General features: G+C 41.1%; 2 protein-coding genes across 18 annotated transcripts in view; both read right to left on the bottom strand.

The window, feature by feature from the left end:
• LOC127053729 (neural cell adhesion molecule L1-like protein) overlaps positions 1–835 on the bottom strand; it is a 67,926-nt gene extending 67,091 nt beyond the window's left edge. Inside the window, exon 1 of the mRNA XM_050958904.1 lies at positions 762–835. Coding sequence (XP_050814861.1) covers positions 762–835 — 74 coding nt within the window. The remainder of the gene's footprint in view (positions 1–761) is intronic.
• Positions 1–25,715, bottom strand: part of LOC127053138 (neural cell adhesion molecule L1-like protein) — a 1,307,741-nt gene that overhangs the window by 1,190,271 nt on the left and 91,755 nt on the right. For 16 of the 17 annotated variants that reach the window (XR_007774952.1, XR_007774953.1, XR_007774954.1 and 13 more), the window contains 2 exons: positions 3,138–3,322; positions 762–867 (listed from right to left, as the gene is read on the bottom strand). Coding sequence is in view for 14 of the 17 variants with exons in the window: in XM_050957282.1 (XP_050813239.1) it covers positions 762–867; positions 3,138–3,322 (291 nt within the window). In the remaining 3 variants the exon portion in view is untranslated. Of the gene's footprint in view, positions 1–761; positions 868–3,137; positions 3,323–4,142; positions 4,163–25,715 lie in introns of those variants that run through there. The other variant, XM_050957296.1, reaches the window with a different exon arrangement.

The raw sequence follows: 25,715 nt of genomic DNA, 5'->3' as shown, positions 1-25,715 counted from the left end.
TTTCAGTTAGTAACAAAACATGAAACAACGCAAGTTAGTTGTTAACTTACTGCACAGCTCCAATCAGAGCCATCTTGAAAATGACTATGTCTTATTTAATATAAAAATGACAGTAATCTTTAAAAAAAAAAAAAAAACAAAACCAAAAAAACCCACCAAGTTGTAAACTTTGCTCACTTTGTGGAGTAACGAATATCAGAGTATTTTATTACAACTCCCCTCATAAATTTATATTGAAAATATTTGATGCAAAATATTATCCTGTGCTTATATTTGAGAAAACTATTGTGATATTAGGCACATACAAAATATCAAATTAAATGTAAATGTGACTACTTGGCACTTGGTTTAATGAGCTTGGTATTTTCATGGGGGAGAGGAGGCTAAGCAGTGTGAAAAGCATGTTGACAGCTGGTACCCTCTGATTGCCATTACACACCTCAGATCTCTTGTAATACTGCTGAGTCAGCCTTGTGTGAGCCTGAGGGTAAATTTAGCACACACTTGAGAAATGAAATATTTCCAAACAGGAAAAGGCATATTAATCCCTATTCATGGAGTGAGTGGAAGAGATCAAGCAACAAAAGTTGGGTGGCCTAACAGGGAACACAAAACTTAATTTATCCCCCGGATTCTGAGCAGATTAGTGTGCATCAATTCTCCCTTTCCCTGCCAAGTAAGAACAATGTTTAGGCAACAGTTAACAGCTAGAAAAGGAAAACAAACTTTTGATTACGCCTCTAGTTTAAAGAAACACTTACGTGGGTTGTGGATTTCCTTTAGCTTCACATTTAATTGTAAAGTCTTCATCAAAAGGGTATGCAACCTGGGTCATGGATTGCTCTGTAATTGTTGGAACCTGTGCAACTGAACAGAGGACATCAAGTGCTATTCAAACAGAACTAAATACAGTTCAGATTATTTAAAGGGATCAAGGTTGCCAGACCCCATTATATTATCCCGGCAAACATTTCAGATTCACTTGTATACATATTCTCCTAACGATAAAAACACTGTCAGCATTCTGAAGTCAGTGCTTCAAGTGTCTCAGCACCAAAAGGGAGGTTGGACAGCGCTTGGCTGCAGCACTCCATGACATGGAGGGAGTATAATGAGATGGACCCATAATTACATGGCTCTTGTCCTACCCTCCTCAGGCTTTGATCTTCACCTGGAGCCTGATCCAAAGTCCACTAAAGTCATTGAGTGTTTTTCCATTGATCTCACTGGGCTTTGGTCAGACTCCTGTAGAACAGTGATGAGGGCTGCAGGAGCAGAAGAAATTCTGCTCTGCCGTCTGTGTTCTCCCCTCTAGGGCATCCTAACTTGTTCTCCAGTCTGAAAATACAATGTATCAAGAAGTTGCAACATAGTTGGTGTTCCTGCTTCCATGTCCCTGCATGGCTCCAGCTCATAGAGCCATAATAGAGACCACAGTCTCTTCCAACATAAGCCAAAGATAGCAAATGTGGAGGCCGACCTTCTAATGCTCATGACTGTACGAGTTCTGATTTGTTTTATGAGAGTTTGAGGGTGATTTTTTTAAAGCCAGGTGACTAGAAGAAAATGAGTCAAGCAGGTGGCAAATACACAGATAAATCAAATATGTGCAAAATACATGCGGGTTTCAATAAAATGGAACATGGAGGATTATACACTTCCCAGATCATGCCATCCAGTTCATTTCTGAACATCACATTGTTTGTTATACACTTTTAAGTCAACCATGCCATGAAGCTCAAAGCTCAAACAAAATGTAGTATCTTGCTGCACCATATCGTATGGAACCCTTGCATCTCTGCTGTGTCCACCCTTTCCCACTAGCTTATAAATATTCACACATAATTCCTTTTTATTAAAATATAAAATGCTTCATTCAAATAAATTAAGGGACAGATGGTTCCCCAGAGTTGATGCTTATGTTTAGGTGACTGCACAAGGAACCTGTTCTATCCTTGGCTACAAATGCAATCTTGTACACAGCTGAGTGCCAGGACTGCTCCTGGCTATCCACTGGGGCTAGCCACTTACGAAGGAAGGAGGGTACTGCCTCCCTGCACTGGTCTGTAGAGCTAGCTAGCCATGGAAGGGAGTGTATGCTGAAACTCCTAGAAAGTGCATTTTCCATTGCAGATGGAATTGCTGGGAGGCATACGGGTCACTGAGAGTTCTTGCTGTGGCCTGGAGGGGAGAGAGAGATGTGCCCTAAAGAGGGCCAGTGCCTTACATTTATAGCTGAGCCCTAACATGTTTTGAAACTACTTATCAGACTGGCTGCAGCATCTGAGGCACAGATCCCCAAAATGAGTTTAGGCACCTAAATCCCATTGAAATCAATGGGACTTAGGCACCTAAATATGTTTGAGGATTGGGCCCTGAATGCCTAGGAAAAAAGGCCAGGTTTGTTCTATTTTTATGAATAATTGATGAGACAATTCATATAACAAAAATATTAATGGAATAAGTTTTCTTTCCAAAAGAAAACTAGTGGTTAATCAGCCTTATTTATTTCCCTATGATGAAATGTAGTTTGGGGAGCTAAATCTTCCTCCCCTTGCTCCTTCAGTCAGCTCCACTGACCTCAGTGGGATTGGCCTTTTATGAGGTTCATTACATATTTTACACATGCACTGAAGAAGAACCAGCTATGTGAAATATGCCGTTTGATGTGTACCGGGGCCAGACACGGGTAAAGTAGGAGCTCCTGCAAGCGGCATTCAAGTGATGGGAAATATTCTCCTGTGATAAAACTATTCCTAGAGATCCATATATGTTTCCTTTTGAAAATGAAACAGCAGGTTGCAAGGCATATAAATAAATAAATTGATATGTATATCAGACCAGCTGCAGAAAGACTCTCAGCCAAAAGGAGAGATTTATGCACATGACAGAACTGAAACTTCTGAGAGGAACAGAGAATAGGATCTCAAAGATCAGTGTGTGCTATCTAGATAAGTTTACTGCAGCATCTAAATGGGTCTGAAGAAAGTAAATTATAATTTTATCATGTATAAACTCTCAAAAGGCCATGTTAAGGCAGAATAAAATTCAAAATGGAACATCTGAAATGGGGGAGAAAGCAAAATGTTCTTCAGGGGGGAAGAAAGCAGAGTGTTCAGTAAATAGCTACAACTCACCTGATAATGGTATTTCAATACCTGCTGCCAAATTTAATACAAAGAGAAGCAGACATATGTTGATCCTTTTTGTGCTTAATAGTATCTCCATCCCTCTTCTGTAAACAGGGAGTCCAAACAGAATGAAAGAATGTTTTTCGCCCACCTTCAGTTCAACGCAGACGTAAGGATGTGAACTTGCAACTCTAGCAAAGAGGAGAAAGAGCCATGTTAGCTCACAATATTAACTTGACTTTAATGAGGTTATTAAATTAAAGCAACACTCCTGTGTTCAGAGCTAAAGCAAAAACGTAAGCACATTAAAAGGTGTATTAAACTGTACAGTTCCCCCCTTTGCTTCTGAAAGGTACTATAATAAAACTATAGCAACAGAAAAAAATTATGCACATTAATTATACCACAAAAATCTGATTACTTTTTGCCTTGAGTTTAAGAGCAGGGATGGGTATATTTGTAATCATTCCAGTTCATAAATTTTTCTAATTGAGAATAGTGCTAGTTGGAAAGCCAGTGTAACAGATCTAAATGAGAAAGATTCTGTACTCCAATGACTCTATTCATAAATCTCATATGTTCATCATCTTTCATGTATGCTTAAAACAAGGCACTTAAACAAATTTGATTCACTACTAAGGACCATCCTAGGAAACCTTTGCATTTCTTCCATAATCCCAATACTACTATATGCAAGCTTTACATCCCCATTAGCCATCTTAGGGTAATATGTTACAAGGCAAAAACATCAGGAGTCTGCCAAAAGGAGAAAATTTTCATCTCTAATTAGCATTTAACTGCTATTCACAGAGGAGTAAAAAGAGACAGTTCTGAAAATGCAGATTGTCAGTAGTATGGAAAATTCTGATTGTCAGTAGTGCTTGTGGTATCTCAGTTAAATATTAACCAACACAAGGCTGATATATTTTGTAGCTATCTATGTATCTCTATCTGCGGTATTTATAGGGTATCAGTCACCACTGTATGCCAGATATCATATGTTAGCATTACCTAGGCAGGACAATTTTCAGGCAAGAAATGACCAAGAATGAGATAAAAGCCAGCTCAGGGACCAGCAGCAGCTGACTGCCAAGAGGCAGGAAAGTCAGACAGCCTTTTTCCCCTGCAGAGGTTTCTTCTATGTGGAGGAAGCTGACAATCTGTTTCCTCCCTTACCTCAAGAGAGACGATAGTGAAGAAAGCCAACCAGCCAGCCAGCCTTAAAGAGACCAAGAGGGAAAAGGGGAATAGCTGAGTGACCTGCAATGCTTGCAGGCAGGTGTCATAAGCCATTGGTTTATAACAGGGTAGGAACTGTGGCTTTGTAAGATTCTGACTGAAGCCAGGTGGAAAGTACAGATTTTTGACTGAGTTCTATTTAGAGGGTGGAAAATAATCTGGAAGTAAAAGTCAGGGAGTTTGAACACTGGTAAAATGAAAGTGGAAACAAAATTTACAAGAGACCCTGAAAAATCAGAATTGCAGTTTCACACTTCAAATAATCTTTGAGAACTCTCCAGTTTATCAGCAGCATGGGAGAGACAAAGGAAGAGGCTGACTGATAAGCTTTATGCCAAAATCCCAGTCTCACTCTTCCGCAGGAGAGATCCACTTTTCCGAGGATGTGCTCTATTCAAGAAATGCCAGAACACCAGTACCAGAACAGTTGTAAGACTCTGTTGTGGCTCCTCAAAAGAGGGCCAGAACAGTGTCTCGGAGCATTCCAGCAGGACTCAAGTACTGCCACTTTTAAATATTTATGAGACAAGGGTTTATATTATATCCACTAACTGGTCTTTCCAGGGACTTATTCTAACTATCCAAACCATTGAGAAGCTTCAAAAAGCCACCATATTTTAAATCAACATGCCACAAAAATGTCTATTTCTTCTCTCAAATGTGAAAATTAACCTCAGATTACACGGTCTTTAGCTCATCATAAGCAATGCTAAGTCTTCTGTTAGCGGCTGTAAGATCTGATAGCTCATTGTCTATTACAGCTAGGAATGTAATCTTTAAAATCAGTGGAAAGAGGAGATTCCCATCTTTCCATTAGGACCAACAGCACCCGTCTTTAGGCCTGGAAGGCTCAAAAATGTTGAAATTTGACACTTTTGTGTACAGGAAGTTATTTTAGCTATACTTAAGAGGTATATGAAATGTGTTATTTCTGGTTTTCAGCTCACTTACACTGGTTTTACACCAGTGTAATTCCTTTGACTTCAAATGAGTTGCTCTTCACTTACACTTGAGTAAGTGTGAGGAAAGTGAGGGTCATTATTTTCCACCTCTCTTCCTACTACAGTGGGACTTGCTGTAGAAAGGATGCCTATCTTTACCGGTGAAGGAAAGGGATGCATTTAAAGGGGACAAAACCCCCTAGAATTTTCTCATAGATTCTCCTCTTGGACCTTGCATGGTACCAATAGAACAAGTGCTGGTGTGAAGCATGAAGGCTTTACCAATTCCAGGTTTACCATCTGTAAGTAGCACAGTCACCAGACAATCAGTGCGATCAGCCCTTTTATACCTCATCACACCATCAGCTATCCTGTATATACAAAGTACATAGTCCTTTCTTAGGTGACAGTCGCTCGACGGCTGCCCAACACTTATTTATTCAGTGTCAGGTTCTCCTCTGTTCACTGCCCTGCTCATTGTTGTCTGACTTGTGCTTAAAGACAACAAATCAAGACTTTTATCTGTGCTATTTATAACAAATGTATGCCCTGAATGCAACTTCGATGGTCAGAGGAACTGTAGTTTACACTATGACGTGGGACTCAGCGATTAGGGGGAGGGCGCTGTAGTAAATCTGTCTCACTTTAGATAGTTTTTATTCCTCACTCAGGTTTATTTTTCAGTATTTACAAGGTTGGTCTGGGGTGGGCCCACAGAGTACTCTTCAACCAAACAAAAAGAAACAAGTTCATAACACAGAAAGGAAATATCTTTCCTTGCCCCCTCTTTGGGGTTTTGCCTTCTTATGCAGGCCTCGGATTCTAGCCCTCCCCTAAACTGTCCATTAGCTCAGTTGATTTCCCTGCATAGGAAGGAAAGCAGCCTTCCACCCAGGAGAAACCTTTTCTCCCAGCTGCCACTAGCCCTTCTACAGTTTCTCTCTCATTTCTCCTCCTTCTCTCTCACACCAGAAGGGATAAAAAGGTCACAGACAGCCCTTAACTGAGGTAACTTCTTTCCAGCTCATGAGGAAAAGGGCCTTTACCATTCTAGGGCTGATATATCTGCCTTCCACCACTCTGTGGTAGCTCTCTGGTATGACTTTGTCACAATGCTCACAAACATCTGACCAGAGGAGTTGCTTGCCAGTTGTATGTTACTGGTAACAAAGCCCAACTTTTGCATATAGTGCTCTCAAGGTCCAGTATTCATACTGACAAACTCATTGACATCTGGGAGAAAATTCAAAGTAGAGGGAGCCAGAGTTGCAGAAGCATACTGAAGTAGCATGTTCGGAGGGAGACATGGAAAGGAGGTGTCCCTTTATCTGAACTTTTTCAAATCTAATCGAATTTCTGGTTAAATCCAAGGAAGATGCTAAGGTTTAGGTGGCTTCCGTTACCTAGTCCATTAGCACACCTATACTACTTTTTATAGAGAGAGACAGACAAATGTTTAGAGTGGAGACATGATCTTTCATCACATGATTTGTCTCTGCAGACCGCTGTAATTAGTTGGTTCGTCTAGCTCTCACTCTCTCTTCCCCTGTTTTGAATACTAATGCAGAATGCTGCCTGTACCAGCACTGTGAACTAGTGAACACAATGAGATGGATGATGCTATATTTTCTTAAGCCAATTGCAACTGTGTTGAGCCCATTGTCATTTCTGTTTTTTGTTTTGTTTTATGAGGTAAAACCCAGCTGAGCTGTGAATTAAGCAATAGCATCTTTCAGGAGTATTTACCTACTGGTAACTATCTGGCAAGAAACTTGAGAGGCAATAAGTGTAACACATCAACAGGCAGAGTAACAGTGACATTATTTTAGTTGTGCAGTGTGTGGTTTCTATAGAACTATTATGACCAAACTGTTTCCCATCCTGATAAACTCAATTCTGATTTAGATCTGGGAGTGTGTCAGATTCTCAAGGCTTATCACACCTTCACATATAGAAAGAAGTACACTAGGCTAGACTGTCGCTATCTTTATACATCCACACAAGGAAGTAAACGAACATGGAGTGTCCCCTGCCACTTTTTCAGGGGAGCTACTCACACCAAAGGGCGGAGGGAAGGAGATGTAACGATGCCGCGTCCTGCACCGGTTGCTTGGGGAGGGGTCAGAGGAGCTTAGGAATGGGCACAGCCTTGGCTCCATCACCTCTTCAGTGTGCTGGCTCATGTACCTGACCAACATGCTGGGTGCAGGCCTAGAACAGGTTACTTCTTCCCCAGAGCAGGCGGGGGAAGACTGGGTGGCAGGTTGTGATTTTCCAAGTAACAATAGGCTTCCTGGGCTGCTCCTGGGGCAATGCAATTGCCTTGCCCCTTGCTTAAGGTAGATTTCAAAGCGCTGACCTAGCCTTGGGTGAGGTTCTCCTTAGGGGTGAAGAATTTGACTTTGTTCAGCTGCCTATTTGCAGCCATTCTTGCACAGTAGCAGGTGTCAAGTCTAAGAAAGGATCTTAGTGTGACAGGGCTGGCTCTTAAAAGCATGTCTTCTCAGACATGCCCTTCTCCATCATTGCCAGCTCCCATTCAGCACTAAGCTCCGAACAGTAAGATTGTGGTCAAGCAGGGAGGTTAGGACATATGTCTGCTCAGCGAGAGGGCAAATGACTTACTTACTAAAGCTGACAAGTAGACCAGGCTGTCAAATATTCGGCAATTTGCATGGATGTCATGCAGTAGGCAGCCCTGTCATGTCTCAGGCCCACAGCTAAGCTAGCTATCATCAGCCCCTTCCACCTACCTTCTAGCATCCACTAACCCAAACATTCCAGCATCCATCCATCTAATTTAGCAATCCCTGAAAACCTCCACATCACAGAACACCCATAGAAACTCTCCAGCTTACTCACACGTTTTGTGCAGCACCGTGTCTGACCCATGTCATAACTTGGGGCAGAAGTTTGTGTCATATGCAAATTATTAGTAAATGTGCAGATTAGCTCATTAAATAATTTGCATAACATAGCACACATATAGCTGCACCAAACCTGGCAGCTGTGTGCAAGGTTTTAGTCATTCTTGTGCTAAAGTACAACAGTCTCATGCTGTCTGCTATGTGCCAAGCAGGGATCTGCAAAATCTAGGACTTGGTAAAATTAACAGTTCAGTTCACCAAGCTGGTAACTAGAGCAGCACCAAAGTGTTTGCCTTGGAAATATGCTTTTGTCCAAGTGGTATAGTGCTACTTTTTTTCCTTGTGATGAGTTTTATTCAGGAGTTTGCACTGAAGGGGCTGAGTTGGAGGAAGAGAAACCCATTACAACAGAAAAAAAAGGGCTAAATCCACCACAGCTACTTTTCTTCACAACAAAATACAATATGAATGCTCTGTATATGAATTATCTATATTCTATGCTTTATCCTCTTCTCTGTCTCTCTTTATTTTCTCTTTTCTCTGCCTGAGGCTTAAGGCAGATAATTTGAATTCACTTCAGATAATTATCCATAGTTCCTTACCTGCAATTCATTATTTATTATGCTGTTCAGTTAATAGTAAATACTGATTGCTTTAAGGACAGCTCATTTGTTTATTTAATGAGATATCCTTTACTTAGAGTGAACAAATCTTTCAACATACCAGTTTTATTAAGGAACCATGCAGTGTCAGTTTCCTGTACTGTATATGACCCTTTCCAAAAGCATGTAGTAAAAATATCGGGCAATCAAATAGGAGAGAAAATATTAAATTTCCATTTGTCTCCTAAACCTAGGGAGCAATTTTCACTACACGTAATTACTGTATTGAAATAGTTCATAAATACCAAGAGTGACAGCCAAAAAACTCAGATTACTGCTCTACAGCCACCAAATGAAATAATATTGTACAGTTAAATACATCATCAGCCCAGCAATTTTGTTTCCTCTTAAAATATTTAAGTTTCCATCTCTGAGCAAGTTCTGTACAGTCCAGCAAATATTAATGAAACTACTGGACTCCCAGAGCCTAGTAATGGTTAATTTCAGAGATGACCTTTTTGTTAGCTAGGTTCAGATTCATTTTACCAGTAACTTATATGTTTAAAGGTTTATACATAAAAGTCATTGGTAATTAGAAAGTACAGCCTTCAGGCATGGCCCCAGATATGAGATGGGAGAGTAATAGGAAGGAAGAAATCTGATTATTTAGTCATACAATATGTGGAAGGGTAAAGGGACTATATACCACAGGGGCTTAATGAGCTACTGTCAGAAGAGAGAAAAATACTGCTTCAGTCAACATTTGTGCACATCACAAAACAGTAGCGTTCTCTGCTCAAAAGAAAACTAGTGCTGAATTTCAGTTACGGCAAATACAGTGGCACAGCTGTGCTGGGAAATCATACACATGTGCTGGGAAATCATACACATATCCTGTCCACTCTGTGACTAGTTTTAGAAGATAGTTTTATATTTAATCTCCTTCTTGTATCTTTTGGGTTTCTCTGTGTGACCCCACCAATTTTGGGATCCCCTCTAAAGGGCCCTGACTACCATTTGACTCAAATCTCATGTACTGAAGGAGAATAGTCCCAGAGCACACTAGATTTGAGAAACCTCTTAGAATAAATTAAGGATAAATGTTCCCTCTTCATGGCTTGTATCCTCAAACAGAGTCACCCCTGTCCCCAGCCTTCTAGTTCTTGTTCTATTCCTCACTTTAACAAAAGAGCTCCTCTGCCTCCATTCCCTCCGCAATTCCCCTCAAGAAGTGCCTGAAGTATCCTTCTGCTCCACTCCACCCATCAAAATGGACTAATTGCCCCACACTCCCTGCACTTTGCACTGCGACTTGTTCTGCCTCTCAACTGACCTCTGCCACACACTATTCAATGTTGGTCCTTCCCCAATCACGTTTGCCCCTTCTGTGCATGATTCCTGACCAGAGGTTAGCTGAGAACTAACAACAGGGGGAGTGGGTCATGTTTGGTGAACAGGCTGGGGGAGGAGGGATTGGAAGAAGTCTGTTGTATGGAAGGTGGTAGGGAGAGGGATGAATCAGGTCTTGAAGACAATCTGAGTGGTTTGGATAATTTCAGTAAATCAAGAAGTTTGGATATTTACACTGGGCAAGATTTTCCCCTCATTGGTTCACACACTAGCTGCTTGGAACAAGTATATTTAAAGACCATGATTCAGGGGCACACCCAGAGCTTAACTCTACTGATAATGACTCCTATTGGGGATTGGGCCTTTTGGAAAAGATAATTCCACTGAGCATGTACAGGTCATTAAGCTGGCATTTTTCCATGCAGTGAGCAGGTGAGATCTCCTGTGTTAACCTGTGAGCTCCCATTAGCTCAGAGAGAGAGAGAGAGAGAGAGAGATTTATGCTAGTGAAGCACTGGCTGCATTGTAATGCAACAGCTGAAAGGATTTTACTGTATTCTGTAGCTACAATATTTAAAAAAAAAAATTTGGCCAGGGTGGAAGGTGAGCTCCATGCTGACTCTTTTTCTTTAACTATCAATATCATATGGATCATTTCCCCTGAAAGCTTTAGACATTCAATATCAGTGTTAAGGGAAAATAACCTTCACTTGACACTATACCCAATGCCTATTTTGGCTATTGCCAGTCATCTGAAAACAATCCATAGTGTAAATGCTCATGCAGGTTAAAATATTCCTCTAAATCAGAAATATAGTCCAATGTGTGAGTCAGAGAACATATTTTCATAAGCACCAAGGATCCTCTCTGTCATTGCTGGAATTAGGTATTTAAGGGACATTTTTTTCTCCTAGTGGCCACTGATTTCTCACTAGATTTGGAGCTTAAAGTCAATGCATGACTTAACCATCAGAAAACTGTTTTGCCAAGTGGCTCTATAAACTCCATCTGTCTCCGCCTACATCATAGCATTTTCAGAACAATTACCCAAACAACATTTAAGATTTAACAAAATCAGCAGAATATATTTAGAATATATAAAGTTCTTGTTTTCTATATTTTTTTAATTTTTGTACCATTCCTTTTTTAATATAAATTAATAAATTCCAAGGCCAGAAGGGACCATTCTGATCATCTAGTCTGACCTCCCATAGTTCAAGCAGTAGAACTTACCCAAATTATTCAGAGAACTTATATTGTTTAGAAAAACTTTCAGTCTTGATTTAAAAATGTTAGTGATGGAGAATCCACCCTGACCCTTGGAAAGTTGTTTCAATGGTTAATTATACTGTTAAAAAGTGCACCTTATTTCTAGCCTGAATTTGTCTAACGTCAGTTTCCAGCCATTGGATACCTTTTTCTGCAACTCTGAAGAACACATTATTAAATATTTGTTCTTCATGTAGGTACTTATGGACTATAATCAAGTCACCCCTTAACCTTCTCTTTATTATAACTAGATTTAGCTCCTTAAGCCTCTCTCCATAAGGTATGATTTCTAATCCTTTAATCATTATCATAGCTCTTCTCTGAACTCTCTCCAATTTATGAACATCCTTTTTGAATTGTGGACACCAGAACAGGACACAGTATTCTAGCAATGGTTACACCAGTGCCAAATACATAAGCAAAGTAACCTCTCTACTCCTACTCAAGATTATCCTCTTTATAAATCCAAGGACTGCACTAGCCCAGGGACTGGAAACCTTTGGCACATGGCCAGTAAGGGAAATCCGCTGGCGAGCTGGGAAAGTTGGTTTACCTGCAGTGTCTGCAGGTTCGGCCGATCGCAGCTCCCACTGGCAGCGGTTTGGTGTTTCAGGCCAATGATGGCTGCAGGAAGCGGTGGCCAGCACATCCCTCAGTCCACACCACTTCCCTCAGCCCCCATTGGTCTAAAACAGTGAACTGTGGCCAGTGGGAGCTGCGATCGGCCGAACCTGCAGGTAAACAAACTGTCCTGGCCTGCCAGTGGCTTTCCCTGATGGGCAGCATGCCAAAGGTTGCTGATCCCTGCACTAGTCATTTTGGCCATTACATCACACTGGGATTTTATGTTTAGCTGACTAACCCCCCAGAACCTCCAAATCTTTTCCAGTCACTGGTTCTCAAGATAGAGAACCTCATCTAAGTATGGCCGACTTTCTTGCTTTTTAGATTTATACGTTTACATTTACTCATAATAATATTGTTTGCTTGCACCTGGCTTACCAAGCAAACCAGATTGCTCTGTGTCAGTGACCACTCCCTCAATTTTTGTGTTGTTTGCAGACTTTATCACTAATGATTTTATGTTTTTTCCTCAGGTAATTTATATAGATGTTAAATAACATAGGGCCAAGAGTCAATCCTTGCAAGACCTCATTGCAGGGGTTGGCAGCCTTTCAGAAGTGGTGTGCCAAGTCTTTATTTATTCACTCTAAGATAAGATTTTGCGTGCCAGTAATACATTTTAACGTTTTTAGGTCTCTTTCTATAAATCCATAATATATAACTAAACTATTGTTGTATATAAAGTAAATAAGGTTTTTAAAATGTTTAAGAAGCTTCATTTAAAATTAAATTAAAATGCAGAGCCACCCGAACCGGTGGCCAGGACCTGGACAGCGTGAGTGCCACTGAAAATCAGCTCGCATGCCGCCTTCGGCGCACTTGCCGTAGATTGCCTACCCCTAACTCATTAGAAACACACCAGTTTAATGATGATTTCCTGTTTAGAATTACATTTTGAAACCTATTGTTTAGCCAGCTTTTAATCCATGTAATGTATGCTATGTTAATTTTATATCTTTCTATTTCTTTAATCAATATATTATGTAGTACCAGATCAAATGCCTTACAGAAGTCTAGATATATTACATCAACACTATTACTGTTATTAACCAAACTTTTAATATCATACAAAAAGTTATTTTCCATAAGCCCATGTTGATTGGTATTAATTATATTACCCACTTTAATTCTTTATTAATCGAATCTCATATCACCTGTTCTATTAATTTCCTGGGATTAATGTCAGACTGCCATGCCTGTAATTACCCAGGTCATCCCATTTACTATCTTGAAGTATTGGCACAACATGAGCTTTCCTCCAGTCATCTGGCACTTCCCCAGTGTTCCAAGACTTATTTTAAATCAGCATTAACAGTCTAGCAAACTCCTTATCCAGCTCTTTCATTACTTACGCATTTAAATTACAAATGAGGAGCTAGACAAATACTGGGAAAGGTATGCAAAAAGTGGATAAATATAACTGAATGTGTGTATAGAGGAGCAGAACATTTGCTTTAATTAAAAGAAGAAGGTCATTTAATTTCATTATGTAGGCCAAGGTTTTCCAAAATGACTAGTGATTCTCAGTGGCCAGTTTGAGATGTCATAAAGGGGCCTGGTTTTCACAGAGTGGATACTCAGAATTTAATGGAAAATTCAAGTTGTGTCCAATTCAGCATTAAAAAGTTGAGGTACCACTATTGTTTTTTGGAAAATCTTGGCCTTAAATTGCCGTTCACAGACCTGTATGACCTAAGACATTCACCCTTACCACAAATTTCCATCTGAGAGAAATCCCATAATCAGAGGCCTTTGCCCTCCCTCCACCTATGCCCACTCAAAGAGACAGGCTTTCCAACATACCCAGACGATCAATGACTTTGGGATCTTTTGGACCAAGGAGAGTCAGCATTTCCAAAGGAAGGGACTCGCTTGCAGAGCATTATCTAAGAAACCTTCTCTCTCTTATGCCAGAGGCAGCCCAGCCCAAGTCACCTTGCTGATCTTAGCTCAAGTAGAGTGCCATAGAGAGACAGAAGGTCTCTGAGGTATGAAGTCAAAACTAACACTTTAATCTCTACCAGCAGTCAAAAGACATAGCCCATGCAGATCTCAGAACACCACTGCCATATGTTTACAGCAAAAAATACTGCTTACAAAGATGGCTGCCACATTCCTCACTAGCTTCAGCTTCCAGATGGATTTAGGTTTAGCCCCAGCTAAGTCTGATCCAAAGCGCTTTTAAGTCAATGAGAGAGTTTCCCATTTAAGAGTGGTCCCTCCTCAAAGAGCTTACAATATAAATAGTAATACCTCCTTTCTCTCATTTGCTGTCTATCTCCATTTGACATATGGCAAACAGAGGCACAGACAGAATAAGAGACATGTCCAGAGTCACAGAGGGAATCTGCAGCAGAGCTCCGGTGGTAGCTAGGGGACTCTTCATGATGGCTCTCCCCTTTGTTCTGTTCCACTCATTTATATATATTTTGCATAAGGCGGGAATCCTTTGTCCTTCTGGGTTCCCACCCTCCACTTCTCAATGGAAAAACACTAGGTTAAAGATGGATTCCAGTTGAAGTGACACGATCACATGTCACTGTAGGACCCCAAGCCTTCATTCCTCCCAGCCTGACTCACAGGAAGGCTTGCCTGCAAACAGAGCCATCCACAGTCAATTGTCTGGGTTGATGGGAGCCATCAAGATTCCAACCAACCATTAATGGTCCACACTTTGCATAATTATAATAGGCCCTCAGAGTTATACTTCATATTTCTAGTTTCAGATACAAGAGTGATACATTTATACAAATAGAACGACCATACTCAGTAGATTATATGCTTTGTAATGATACCTTACAAGAGACCTTCTGCATGAAGCATATTCCCGTTACATTAATTTACTCCTTAGCATATTTTTATAAAATCATATAGACTGCAACGTCACACACAGTTTAAGCCATTTACTTGTAAGTAATAGCTTTACATTGACTTCACTGGGGGCTACAAAGGCCACAGCACATTTGAAAATCTGGCCATCTACTGAGGTGCCTAAATATGGACTTAGGAGCCTAGTATTAGCCACTACGGTTGCCAGGAATCCAGTTTTCAACCAAAACGCCAGGTTGAAAAGGGACCATAGAAGCTCCGGTAGACACTGCCGACTGGGCCATTAAAAGTCTGGTAAGCAGTGCAGTAGGGGTCAAGGGTTAAGGCAGGCGCCCTACCTGCCCTAGTTCCACACAGCTCCTGGAAGCAGCCACCAGGTTTCTGCAGCCCTGAGGTGCATGGGCAGCCAGGGAGGCGTCATGCACTGCCCTCACCCCAAAGACTAGCTCCACAGCTTCCATTGGCCAGGAACCGCAACCCATGAGAGCTGCAGGGGCGATGCCTGTGGGCGCAAGGGCAGCACACAGAGCCTTCCTGGCCACCCATGCATCTAGGGGCTGCAGGGACCCAGCAGCTGCTTCCCAGGAGCCATGATAAGCGCCACCAGCACCCCATGCCTCGAACCCTCTCCCGCACCTCAACCCCCTGCCCAAGCCCAAGTGCCCTCCTGCACCCAAATTCCCTCCCAGAGCTCTCTCCCGCTCCAACATCCCAACTCCCTGCCCCAGCCCCTCCTGCACCCCAAGCCCCTCATCCCTGGCCTCAGCCCAGAGCCTGCCCTCCCAGCTGGAATCCTCCCCCCGCCCATACCTCAACTCCCTGCCCCAACCTGGTGAAAATGAGGGTAGGGGAGAGCGAGCGACAGAGGGAGGGGGGATAAAGCGAAAAGGGTGGGACCTCGGAGAAAAGGTGGGGCAAGGATGTTCAACTTTATGCTATTAGAAAGTTGGCAACCTTATTAACCACCCATTTTTGCACATCTTGGCCTTAGATATCTGTGCCAATCAACTTTGTTCCAATCAAACTACAGGCACAAAACCAGAGACCTGGTTAGACTGGATTAGAAAATTTGGGCCTATGTCCATAAATAGTTATAATTTTACCACGGCAAATTCAGTGCTTTTTAGTGTGTTTATCAGTTACTTCAGATAATGTCATATACCACTCCTGAAGTTTTTTCACTTTGCGACTGCCTATGCATCTCAAGTCTCTAAGAGAAAAATTATAAATATCTTGTTGATCGTCATTGACTACGTAATGGAGATGTTTGGGTATGTTTGTGACTTGTTGCTGTGCATTTAAATCCCTTCATTGCACATAATCCTAAAATAAAGTCTTACTAAAGGCTCACAGTGTACTGCAACCTATGTTTTCAATCTACTAAAAAGCTGTCTGCAGTAGTTGATATTTTCCTGTAGTCACTATTCTGCCCTTATGATTGCCTCTGACAGCCTCTGTGATTTAATTTGTTTGGGACATCTAGGAGCTGAATCGCTGCACTGCTAAATTACAACCTACAAGGGGCCTATTTTTTAAGGCCTTTCATGCCTTTTACACGGCGTGGTGATTGAAATGACTCAGAAAACACAGATTCTAACGGTCACTAATGGTTTTTCATATTTACAATAATTGATAATGCATAGCCTCCTCATTAGCGACTAGGAGAGTATGTTCCGAAAGGGCATGCAACCTTTGCTTTTGCAAAAATAACTCATTTCTCTTTACAGGCCTGATCCCAATCCCACTGCAGTTCTTTATACCAACTTCGACTGGGTTTGGATCAGGTCTTAAAATTACAAAGGCTTGGAATATTTTTCCAGTAACTTAAGTTACCCCTTCAATGGGAAATCATCCCCATATTTTCAGCTTGCTCACTCTCAGTGATGCCATGCTTGCTCCTCTTAAGTCAATAGGGTTTTGTGTCTCTAAGAACTGCAGCAGTAGGCAACATTCCTGGCAACACATGATCACTGCTGAGATGATAATTTTATAAAGAAAACCAGTCAGTATTGATGTGGGCCTCTCGGTCTTCTTGATCAAGCAATGCTATGTGTATTATGATTATATCTGGGTCAATACAGCTAAGAATAATACATAAGTAGTCATTCAATCTGATTTTAAATAAATTCCCGCATTTTTATGTTTACTTTCCATAAATATTCTTGTGAGCAAGGGGTTGGCCACTGGAATGTTTGACAAAGCAGTACATTTTAACCATGTATTTCATGTAATTCACTGAATGCAAATGTCACATTTTCATTCATGGACATTCACACTGGAAACCTAATTCTAAGAGAAACACTCATGCTATCATGGATCAGAAGAATAACATTTGACTTACTGCATCCAGTCACAACAGCTTGAGTTTGAAGCATCATCTCGTAAAAGCTATACACACAGTAAACAATACACATCCAGTCCTTTCACTTAACATGTCAACACAGAACATTCCCTGAATAATTTCAAACAATGAACAAACACATGGAAATCAGGATCTGTATTAGGACTATTCATAGCTAGGAAAAATGGTAAAATTTGAGAAATACATTGTTCACTGTGAATATTTCATGTAACACTAGTTATGACACAGGAGGCCAGGTGGTAAATGGTATACCTCTACTGAGCTAGATATCCAAGTTATTAAGATCATACTGAAACACAATACTACTGTGGACCCAAATTCTCCCTGTTGCTGCTATTAGAGACACCTTTCAGAAAGGTACTTAAGCATGTGTATAAACTGAAGTGACTAAATAGTCCTGTTTAAATCAGTTGGACCATTGAATAAATGGGACCCGTGTATCTATTTCAGTTTCTAATATATATGTATATAGCTGATTTATATTCAGCTGATTAACACTTATGGTACCTGAAGCCAGTTTAACTAAAGACACAGTGTACAGCAACTGTGAGATATTTTAAATCATAGAATGGAGGCACAATATACATTTTATCTGTACTAACACAACATATTATAAAAAAAACTACTCCATGCCAAATATATACATGATTACTAATATAATTCTCAGCTGTAAATTAATTATATTATACACAGAATATCTGTTGTATCACATTGTTTAAAAGATATTGAGATAAGTTCATTTTTGGTGTAACTCTGTCGAAATCAGTGAAACTCACCAGAGAAGAATTTGGCCCATTAGATTTAAATGTACAGGTGTCGAGTTTTTAGGTTTGTTTGGAAAATACAGTAAGTGATGGCACAATATTTTTTAAAAAGGAATATTATCAAACTGATGGGACATTCTATACCTTAGGAGAGCACTCTGTAACCCCCATATTCCTCATTTACATATAATTGTGATATTGACTATAAATCATGCCATGTGAAGTATCATGGGAAAGGTTATGATCTGCTGAAACCCATTGTTGCATCTAAATATGTATACTATCAAGGCATATGAAGTTATGAGAATGTGTTTTATGGTCGTCACTAAAATATGCTGTGGATTTTGGAAGCGCCCAGACGCTAGCTCTCCAGAAACAATGTCAAGGAAAGTAACTAACGCCTGGGCGTATATCAGACAACCATCAACAGCCATTGTCCATCTTGACTCACCTGCATAAGGCCACATCAGGGGAATTACTCAACCTTGTCTGGGGACTAAGCAATGCCTGGAGTGGTGTTCTCCAAGCACATGAACTAAGGGTATTAAATGGAACGCAGGGGCCAGATGCTTGGCCTTTCTCCTGTCCCCATCTATGCTGCAAGCAACAGGGAGACTCTGAAGACTCCAACAGAGGGGACTGGCCCAGGTTTCAAGGGTGAAACCTGTTTACTATGAACTGAAATATCCAGTGGGGTGAGAAAAACTATTTAATCTAGATGTTGCCCAGTCTAATAGGGTTGAGAATTTAGACTGTGTGCTTATATTTTATTTTAGCAACCACTGACTTTTTGCCTATCACTTATAATCACTTTTGTAGTCAATAAACTTCTTTTACTGTTTATCTTTACCAGGAAGTTTACCTGAAGTGTGTGGTAAATCTGCACAGATTTGCAGAAGTGGTAAACTAATTAATAAATTTGCACTGCTCATCTTGAGCAGTGCAAGATGGTATATTCCTGAGGTACAAGGCTGGAAGCTGCAGGGATTTGGCTAGTGCCTTTCTCTGTGTGATTCATGAGTGGCTCTGGGAGCATTCATGCAATCCAGCTGGGTTTGAGGCTCCACATGCTGTTGTGCTGAGTGATAACAGCTCCTGGAGGGGTTTGCTGCTTGTCATTAGCAAAGCACTGAGAGAGACAGCCCAGTTAAGGGGATTAAGGAGGCACAGTGGTCCCACAGTCCCAGGTTGCACCCCGGGGATCCCGTTAGGAACCCAATCACACTTGGCTTTTTCACAAGCTTACAAATAATGGACAGTCAGATTGTGCCTTCAGTGATACCAACACAGCCTTAATTGGAGCTCTGTGGGTATAACTGAGAGCACATTACGCCTTTAAAAATATACATGTGTTCCATTACTCTCTTGGTATTACCTTTTGACTTATAATACGAGATCGAGGAAGTGAGCTGACAACATTTCTGGCTGAAACTAGTTTTATGTTAATTGAAATTTTCAACGGCGATTAGCATTTTATCTCATAGGTCAACCATGAAGTATAATACAAAGTATCAACATGATGACTACAAATGATGGAATGTCAACAGCACACAGACAATAAACGCAGTTTGCAGTTTGTTTGTTTTCCAACAGACATGGGTAACAACAGATTTTCTCAAATGAACTTGATGCAAACTGTCATGATCGGAAAATAAATTTCTGTCAAGGGCATTTTCTCTTATTGTCCACTCCTGCTCCCCAGTCTCTCTGCTTTTTAAAACACAGTACATTTACTTGCATTGAATTATGACAATACAACCTATCTATTGTTAAAAATAAATATATTATATTGAAGTAACACGCTGCTTTATTTGGACTTGTGCATGAGTAAGAGGACCAGGTTTTAAGCTCCCATAGTTCGTTTTAGCCATTAAGACCCATACTCTACAAAATGCTCACTAGGTAGACAGACATGAAGTGTTCCCGTGTCTTCAGAATGTAGTGTTAACCATAAGTGCCGACTTCGTGGGTGCTCTGGGGCTGAAGCACCCACAGGGAAAAATTGTGAGTGCTTAGCACTCACTGGCTGCCCCCATCAGCTCTTCCTTCTTTCCCCAGTGCATCCCGCCTACCAGCGGACCCTGCCAATCAATGCCTCCCCCTTCCTCTGAGCACCTCCCACCTGCTGAGGATCAGCTGTTTAGTGACATGGAGGAGGCACTGACAGGGAGGAGCAAGGGCAGGGTGCACTCAGGGGAGGGGGCAGCGCAGGGGCAGGAGGAGAAGGGGTGAGTAGGGGAGGGAACAGGAAGAGGCATGGCATGGGTGGGGCCTTGGGGGAAGGAGTGGAGTTGGGCGGGGTCTGAGGCAGAACAGGAGTCAAGCACCCCCCAAGAAAGGACCAAGTTGGTGCCTGTGGTGAAAAGGGTCTACCTGTGCATAACTCCTTGCAGGATTGGAGTCAGATTTAATTGTTCATCCAGTGTAAAGTTTGGGTTCAAATCTCATACTTTCTCCTCCTATATGCATATATGTTATCCATTGCAAGTTCATCATAAGATGAACATTGTACTTTATCAGGCAGCAAATGAGAAAAATAAAATAGCAAAGAGCAATCCATAAGCTCTCCATTTAAAATACATAGCAAGTCACAGCATGGAAACAATTCTGAGGCCATGAAAATCATTTGACTCCAATGGTGGTAACCACTGTACTGCAATGAGGTTTCCATTCTGTGTAGTGATTTTCACAGCATGGGGCTTGTGTTCATTCAAGATTACTCTGCATTTGCAACTAGATGACATTGACTATAGGAGAAAAAGGTATTTAATTACAAATGAATTACCTTTATAAACCACAGAAAATAGCTATTATTCCCATGTGATCCATTAGATATTAGTTGTTTCTGATATAACTCAGGAAGGCAGACTTATCTGAAAGGTGCATCGCTCTGGTGGCAGCAGGTTTTGTTTGTTGCCTTTTATATCAGAGTCTTGAGTCTGAATTTACTGTCTTGTGATATGAAAATAGCTTTCACAACATTTTTCTGTCCCCCTCCCCCACAACGAAATATATTTATAAGCAATCTCAGCACATTCCCCGAGGATTTTGAGAGGAAAATTCTGGCTGCTTTTAGTTCCGAAGTCTTAAAACAAAGCAGACCTTAACATCAAAAATCGGCACAAATCTCTGCTTATACAGATACCACTCTTATATCTGAAGATAGTGCTGCTACTGGAAAGTGAAATCTACCAAGACATCATGTGGATCTAATTTAAACTGCATTCACTCACTCATAATAATGGAAGGTTTCATGACAACAGAATCTTGTGTATTTACTTCTTTCCTCTGATTTTTCCCCTTCCCTATGTAATGAAAGATTAGTTCTTCCAGCTTCATAGAGGTTTTTAGAGTGCTTGCATTTCCTGATAAGGCAAACCCATCAAGCTTCCATCATTTCTTACACTACAAGAGCTATGAGGGATTAATTCAACAAAATCAAGTGGAAATTAATCATTTAACCATATAAATAACATGAAAAATATTTTAATGGTGTAAGTTAAATTTCAGATGCATCACATTAAGCCAAATACTGCAGTCCATACTCATTTCTTATTTAGGCTAATCCCAGTGATTTTTGTCTGAATGAGGAGCAACCCTAAGCCAGCATCCCCTTCCCCATCAACACTTCTACCAGCCTCAAATAGTATGTCAGAGCCTAACTCAGAGATTCTTGTTCTTTTTTATGAGTGGCTCTCCCATTCATCTCAATGGAGCTGCACTATACAGAAATTCAAGGAATTTTACCTTGGGTAAAAAAACGCAGAATTTTGGCAAGTTTCCCCAGGTGGTTTCAACTTCTTAGGTAAGAAATCTGTAATATCTACATGTAATATTGTACTGAATGAAGGATAGCGTCTCTGCTTTAGCATTTCCTAAGTTAGAGGCTTACGTTTGTTTTTTTTCCTAAATCAAGAAGCATCTTTAAAACTTAAAAATAAAGGATAAGGAAGAAAAATAACCACACATAATGGAAGTGCATGACACTATTCTATCACATTTATCTTCTTTTAGCGCCATTATGATCTCAGAGGAGGTATATGAGGAAGTGTTATGGTACAACAGACATCTCAGCAGAGTACAGTGTATACAATCTTAATGGAAGAGTCTGAGATATTATATTAATATTACTATTACAATTTATCAGGTCATCATCTCGTTTCAATAGCTGGTATTAATGGATCTATTTTTTTTGAGGCTTTCAGGGGAATTGAATAGTTGATAAGAGGAATTAATTCTGAACATCAGCAGTAGTAACTATTTGTTTAGGCTTATTTTATTGTATTTGTTTAACACTTTAATGATGAAGGTGCCTTCCAAAACTTACTCTGATTTACCCACTACCACCAACATTGCTCTGCATTAATGCCTTTGCCCTCAGAGTACTGTATCAGATATCAATCAATTGATCTGAAGAAATCTGGTGGAATCCCATGCAATATGAACACAGTATCTTTCAAAGAAAGGAAAAGGACTTGCTCATAGTTCTGCTTCTCTAAATAAATAAATTTGACTGGATCACAATTCATTTGCCCCCTTCCACTAAGAATTGGAAGTGAAATGTTTTCAGTGACTGATTTGTTTTCAGGTGCTGTTATCCTGTATACGTGTGTGTTTATTTGAATATTCACATACAAGGTATTTTATGCTAATTATTAAATTTACTACTAGATTCTGACTCAGACTACTTGCCCTCACAAAGGATTAAGAGGAAGTCAAATGCACTATACAGACTACCCAGTTATTAAGTTGAGAAGCTTTCTGAAATACACAGGGCTACACACGTGCGTACCCACTGCATGGATCAGATGGGTAGGGAAGGGAAGACAATGGGAAGGGACTTGACAGAGCTTTACCTCTACTCCCCTACTGGTTGGCATGGGGGATTGGTGCTGCTAGGGGCCAGTAGTAAACCCTTGGTTCTCAGGAGAAAGCAAGGATGGGATTGAGAGTCAGGCTACACCTAAAAACTTAAGTTGACCTAGCTACGTCAGTCAGGGTGTGAAAAGTTAAAAGAGAGCCTAAGCTCCAGCAGAGACACTGCTAGGTCAATGGAAAAATTATCCTGTCAAACTAGCTATTGCCTCTCAAGGGGATGGATTTATTACAGCAATGGGAAAACCCCCTTTGTCACTGTTGTAGTGTCTACACTGCTGAACTACAGTGACATAACTGCAGCTGGGCCACTACACCACTTGTAGTGTAGACATACCCTCAGAAGGGACTCAGGGACTACTCCACAGTTGGTGTAGCTTTCACATCCCCTTCCTCAGGACTTTTCCAAAAGTCTGAATCTAGTCCAGGGATCAGCAACCTTTGGCATGCGGCCCATTAGGGAAAGCCGCTGGTGGGCCGGGAGAGTTTGTTTACCTGCAGCATCTACAGGTTCATCCGATTGCAGGTCCCACTGGCTGTGGTTCACTGTTCCAGGCCAATGGGGGCTGCAGGAAGTGGCATAGGCTGAGGGATGTGCTGGCCGCCGCAGATGTTGCAGATAAACAAACCATCCCGGCCCGCCACTGGATTTCCCTGACAGGCCACGTGCCAAAGGCTGCCAGTCCCTGATCTAGTCCTTAGAGTGTATCCTAGTCTAATGTTACATGGATGTTATCAGGAGCTTACATTTGCATAATGGTGTTCTTAATATGCAGTGTGCACTGAAATGGAAGGAGGGAGATTAAATGGAAAAAACTCTGGAGCACTGTCAGAGTCAGGAATCAAGGCCCTCAGCAGATCTAGTCTTTGGGCAACATCATGAGTGCAGCTGGCCTGCATTAGGCTGCCTGATTGGTGGGAAGGTAGTCACACACCAGCAAACCAGATCAGCATTTGCCCCTCTCTGCAATAGCTCTTGTGCCTGCTGATTTCTAGCCCTGCTCATGACTTGATTCTCTCCCAATAATCCAGCTCCTAACTGTAATGCTGTCAGACCCCTGGTCATCAGCGGGTGGGATCAAACCTGGGACCTCTGAAGCAAAATGCATGAGCCTCTACTGCATGAGCTAAAAGCCATGTGGCTCTTAGCTAAGGCTGTGGAGCAGGCTCACTAGTCTCCAAGTGGTCTCAGTGCCACTAGATGAGACAGAACACCACACCTAGGTGGTGTGCGTTTTACATAAGCTTAGCTCCAATTCCTGACCTCTGACTCCAGTTCTGATCCTAGGCACCAATTCCTGTTTATCTGACTCCTCTTGTAACCCCTAGGCATGACTCATGCGCTACCACTGCCCAAGTCTCCAAGTTTCTGACAATTGGACATTCAAAGAACCTCCCTAATTCCAGGGAATAAAACAAAAATATGATTAAAAAAAACCACCTTGAGACAAAAAGACCTTTAATTTAGCTCTGATCTTGAGAGATGTTGAATGCTAACAACTCCTATTGTCTTCAAAGGTGCTGCCGGGGCTCAGATCCTCAAAGCATCAGGCTGCAAGGTTGCAAATTTAATCCCAACACATATCCTACAAGGTGATTAGCATCTTCTGGAAGATATCAACCACCCTCTCTTCTATTTGGATTCAAAGGACATTAAGGGGAATGGATACACATCCAGGAGGTGCTGAACAGTTTGGAGGGTCTGGCCCAGAAACACTTCTGAGCATCAGGTACATTGAGCAGTGTTGCCAACCCCAAATGTTCAAAAATCATGAGTCAGGCTTACAAAAAAACCTTGAGATTGGCTTTAAAATCATAAGATTATGTAACAAAATAATAGATTTGGTGTTCTTTTTATTTGCCTTATGCTTTATGGGCCTTTAAAAAGGACTGGGGTAACATTTTGAAGCTTTCTGCACAGCCACAAGGGCTAAAAACTCATGTTTTATTTAAGTATGAAGGCTGAAATCATCACATAATCCACTTGACTCCAGGAGTTGGGACTTTAAGGAAAGCAAGAATTATCATGAGACTTATGACAAAATCATGAGATTTTGGCAATGCTGGTGAGTTATAAGTAGCTATGGAAGTATGTCGTTCACGGGAGCTTGTACTTAACAAATGGATTCTTTTTATGTAAAGATTACACAATAGAGAACACAGCCTGCAGTTCACCACAGCATGTAGCTCTCTCCCTGCAGCCCGGGGCCCCGCCTTCCAGTACAGAATGAAAGCAGTTGGTGAAAAAAGGAGCAATTGACTGCTAGAGCCATTGCCACATGGGCATGAAGGCCAGGCTCCTCCATTATAGCACATGTCCTTTGAGCTTTTCTATCTATACCCCTTTTTTTCTCCTTTTATTTAACTGAAGTTATTTAAAGGACAAATCTCTGTTTAAGCAGCTGCTGCCATGACTCGCCAGCACAGGCAGCAATTTTAATTAAATATTTGCTGCTGTGCGGGGTCCTCTCTCTCACCCTCCCTCTTCCCCATATCCCCATCTTCCTTGCAAACAGCATTTGTTCTTGTGAAGATAACAGGTCTGTCAAGTATCCTTTGGCTTTGCTTTAAAGAGCTCTCTCTTATGATATGCAGTACGTCAAATGCTACCAGAGAAATCTATCAACACAAAGGACAAGAAACAAAACTCATCTGAATTCAATAATGATAAATGCGACTTACATAATTAAACTTTACTAATTTTTATTACAAATCATTTCTACAGCTCTCTACATTTTCACAACTCTTCACAGAATAAGATGTGTTCCTTCTCCCCAATAATTTATGATATAAAATACACCAGACAAACAATTCAAGACAATACAAGGACACACGCCAGTTTTGGGAGCAGGATGGTGTGGA

The sequence above is a fragment of the Gopherus flavomarginatus genome, chromosome 6 (genome assembly GCF_025201925.1).
Source record: "Gopherus flavomarginatus isolate rGopFla2 chromosome 6, rGopFla2.mat.asm, whole genome shotgun sequence".
NCBI classification, from domain to species: domain Eukaryota; kingdom Metazoa; phylum Chordata; order Testudines; family Testudinidae; genus Gopherus; species Gopherus flavomarginatus.
This window is presented reverse-complemented; position numbering and strand designations above follow the sequence as displayed.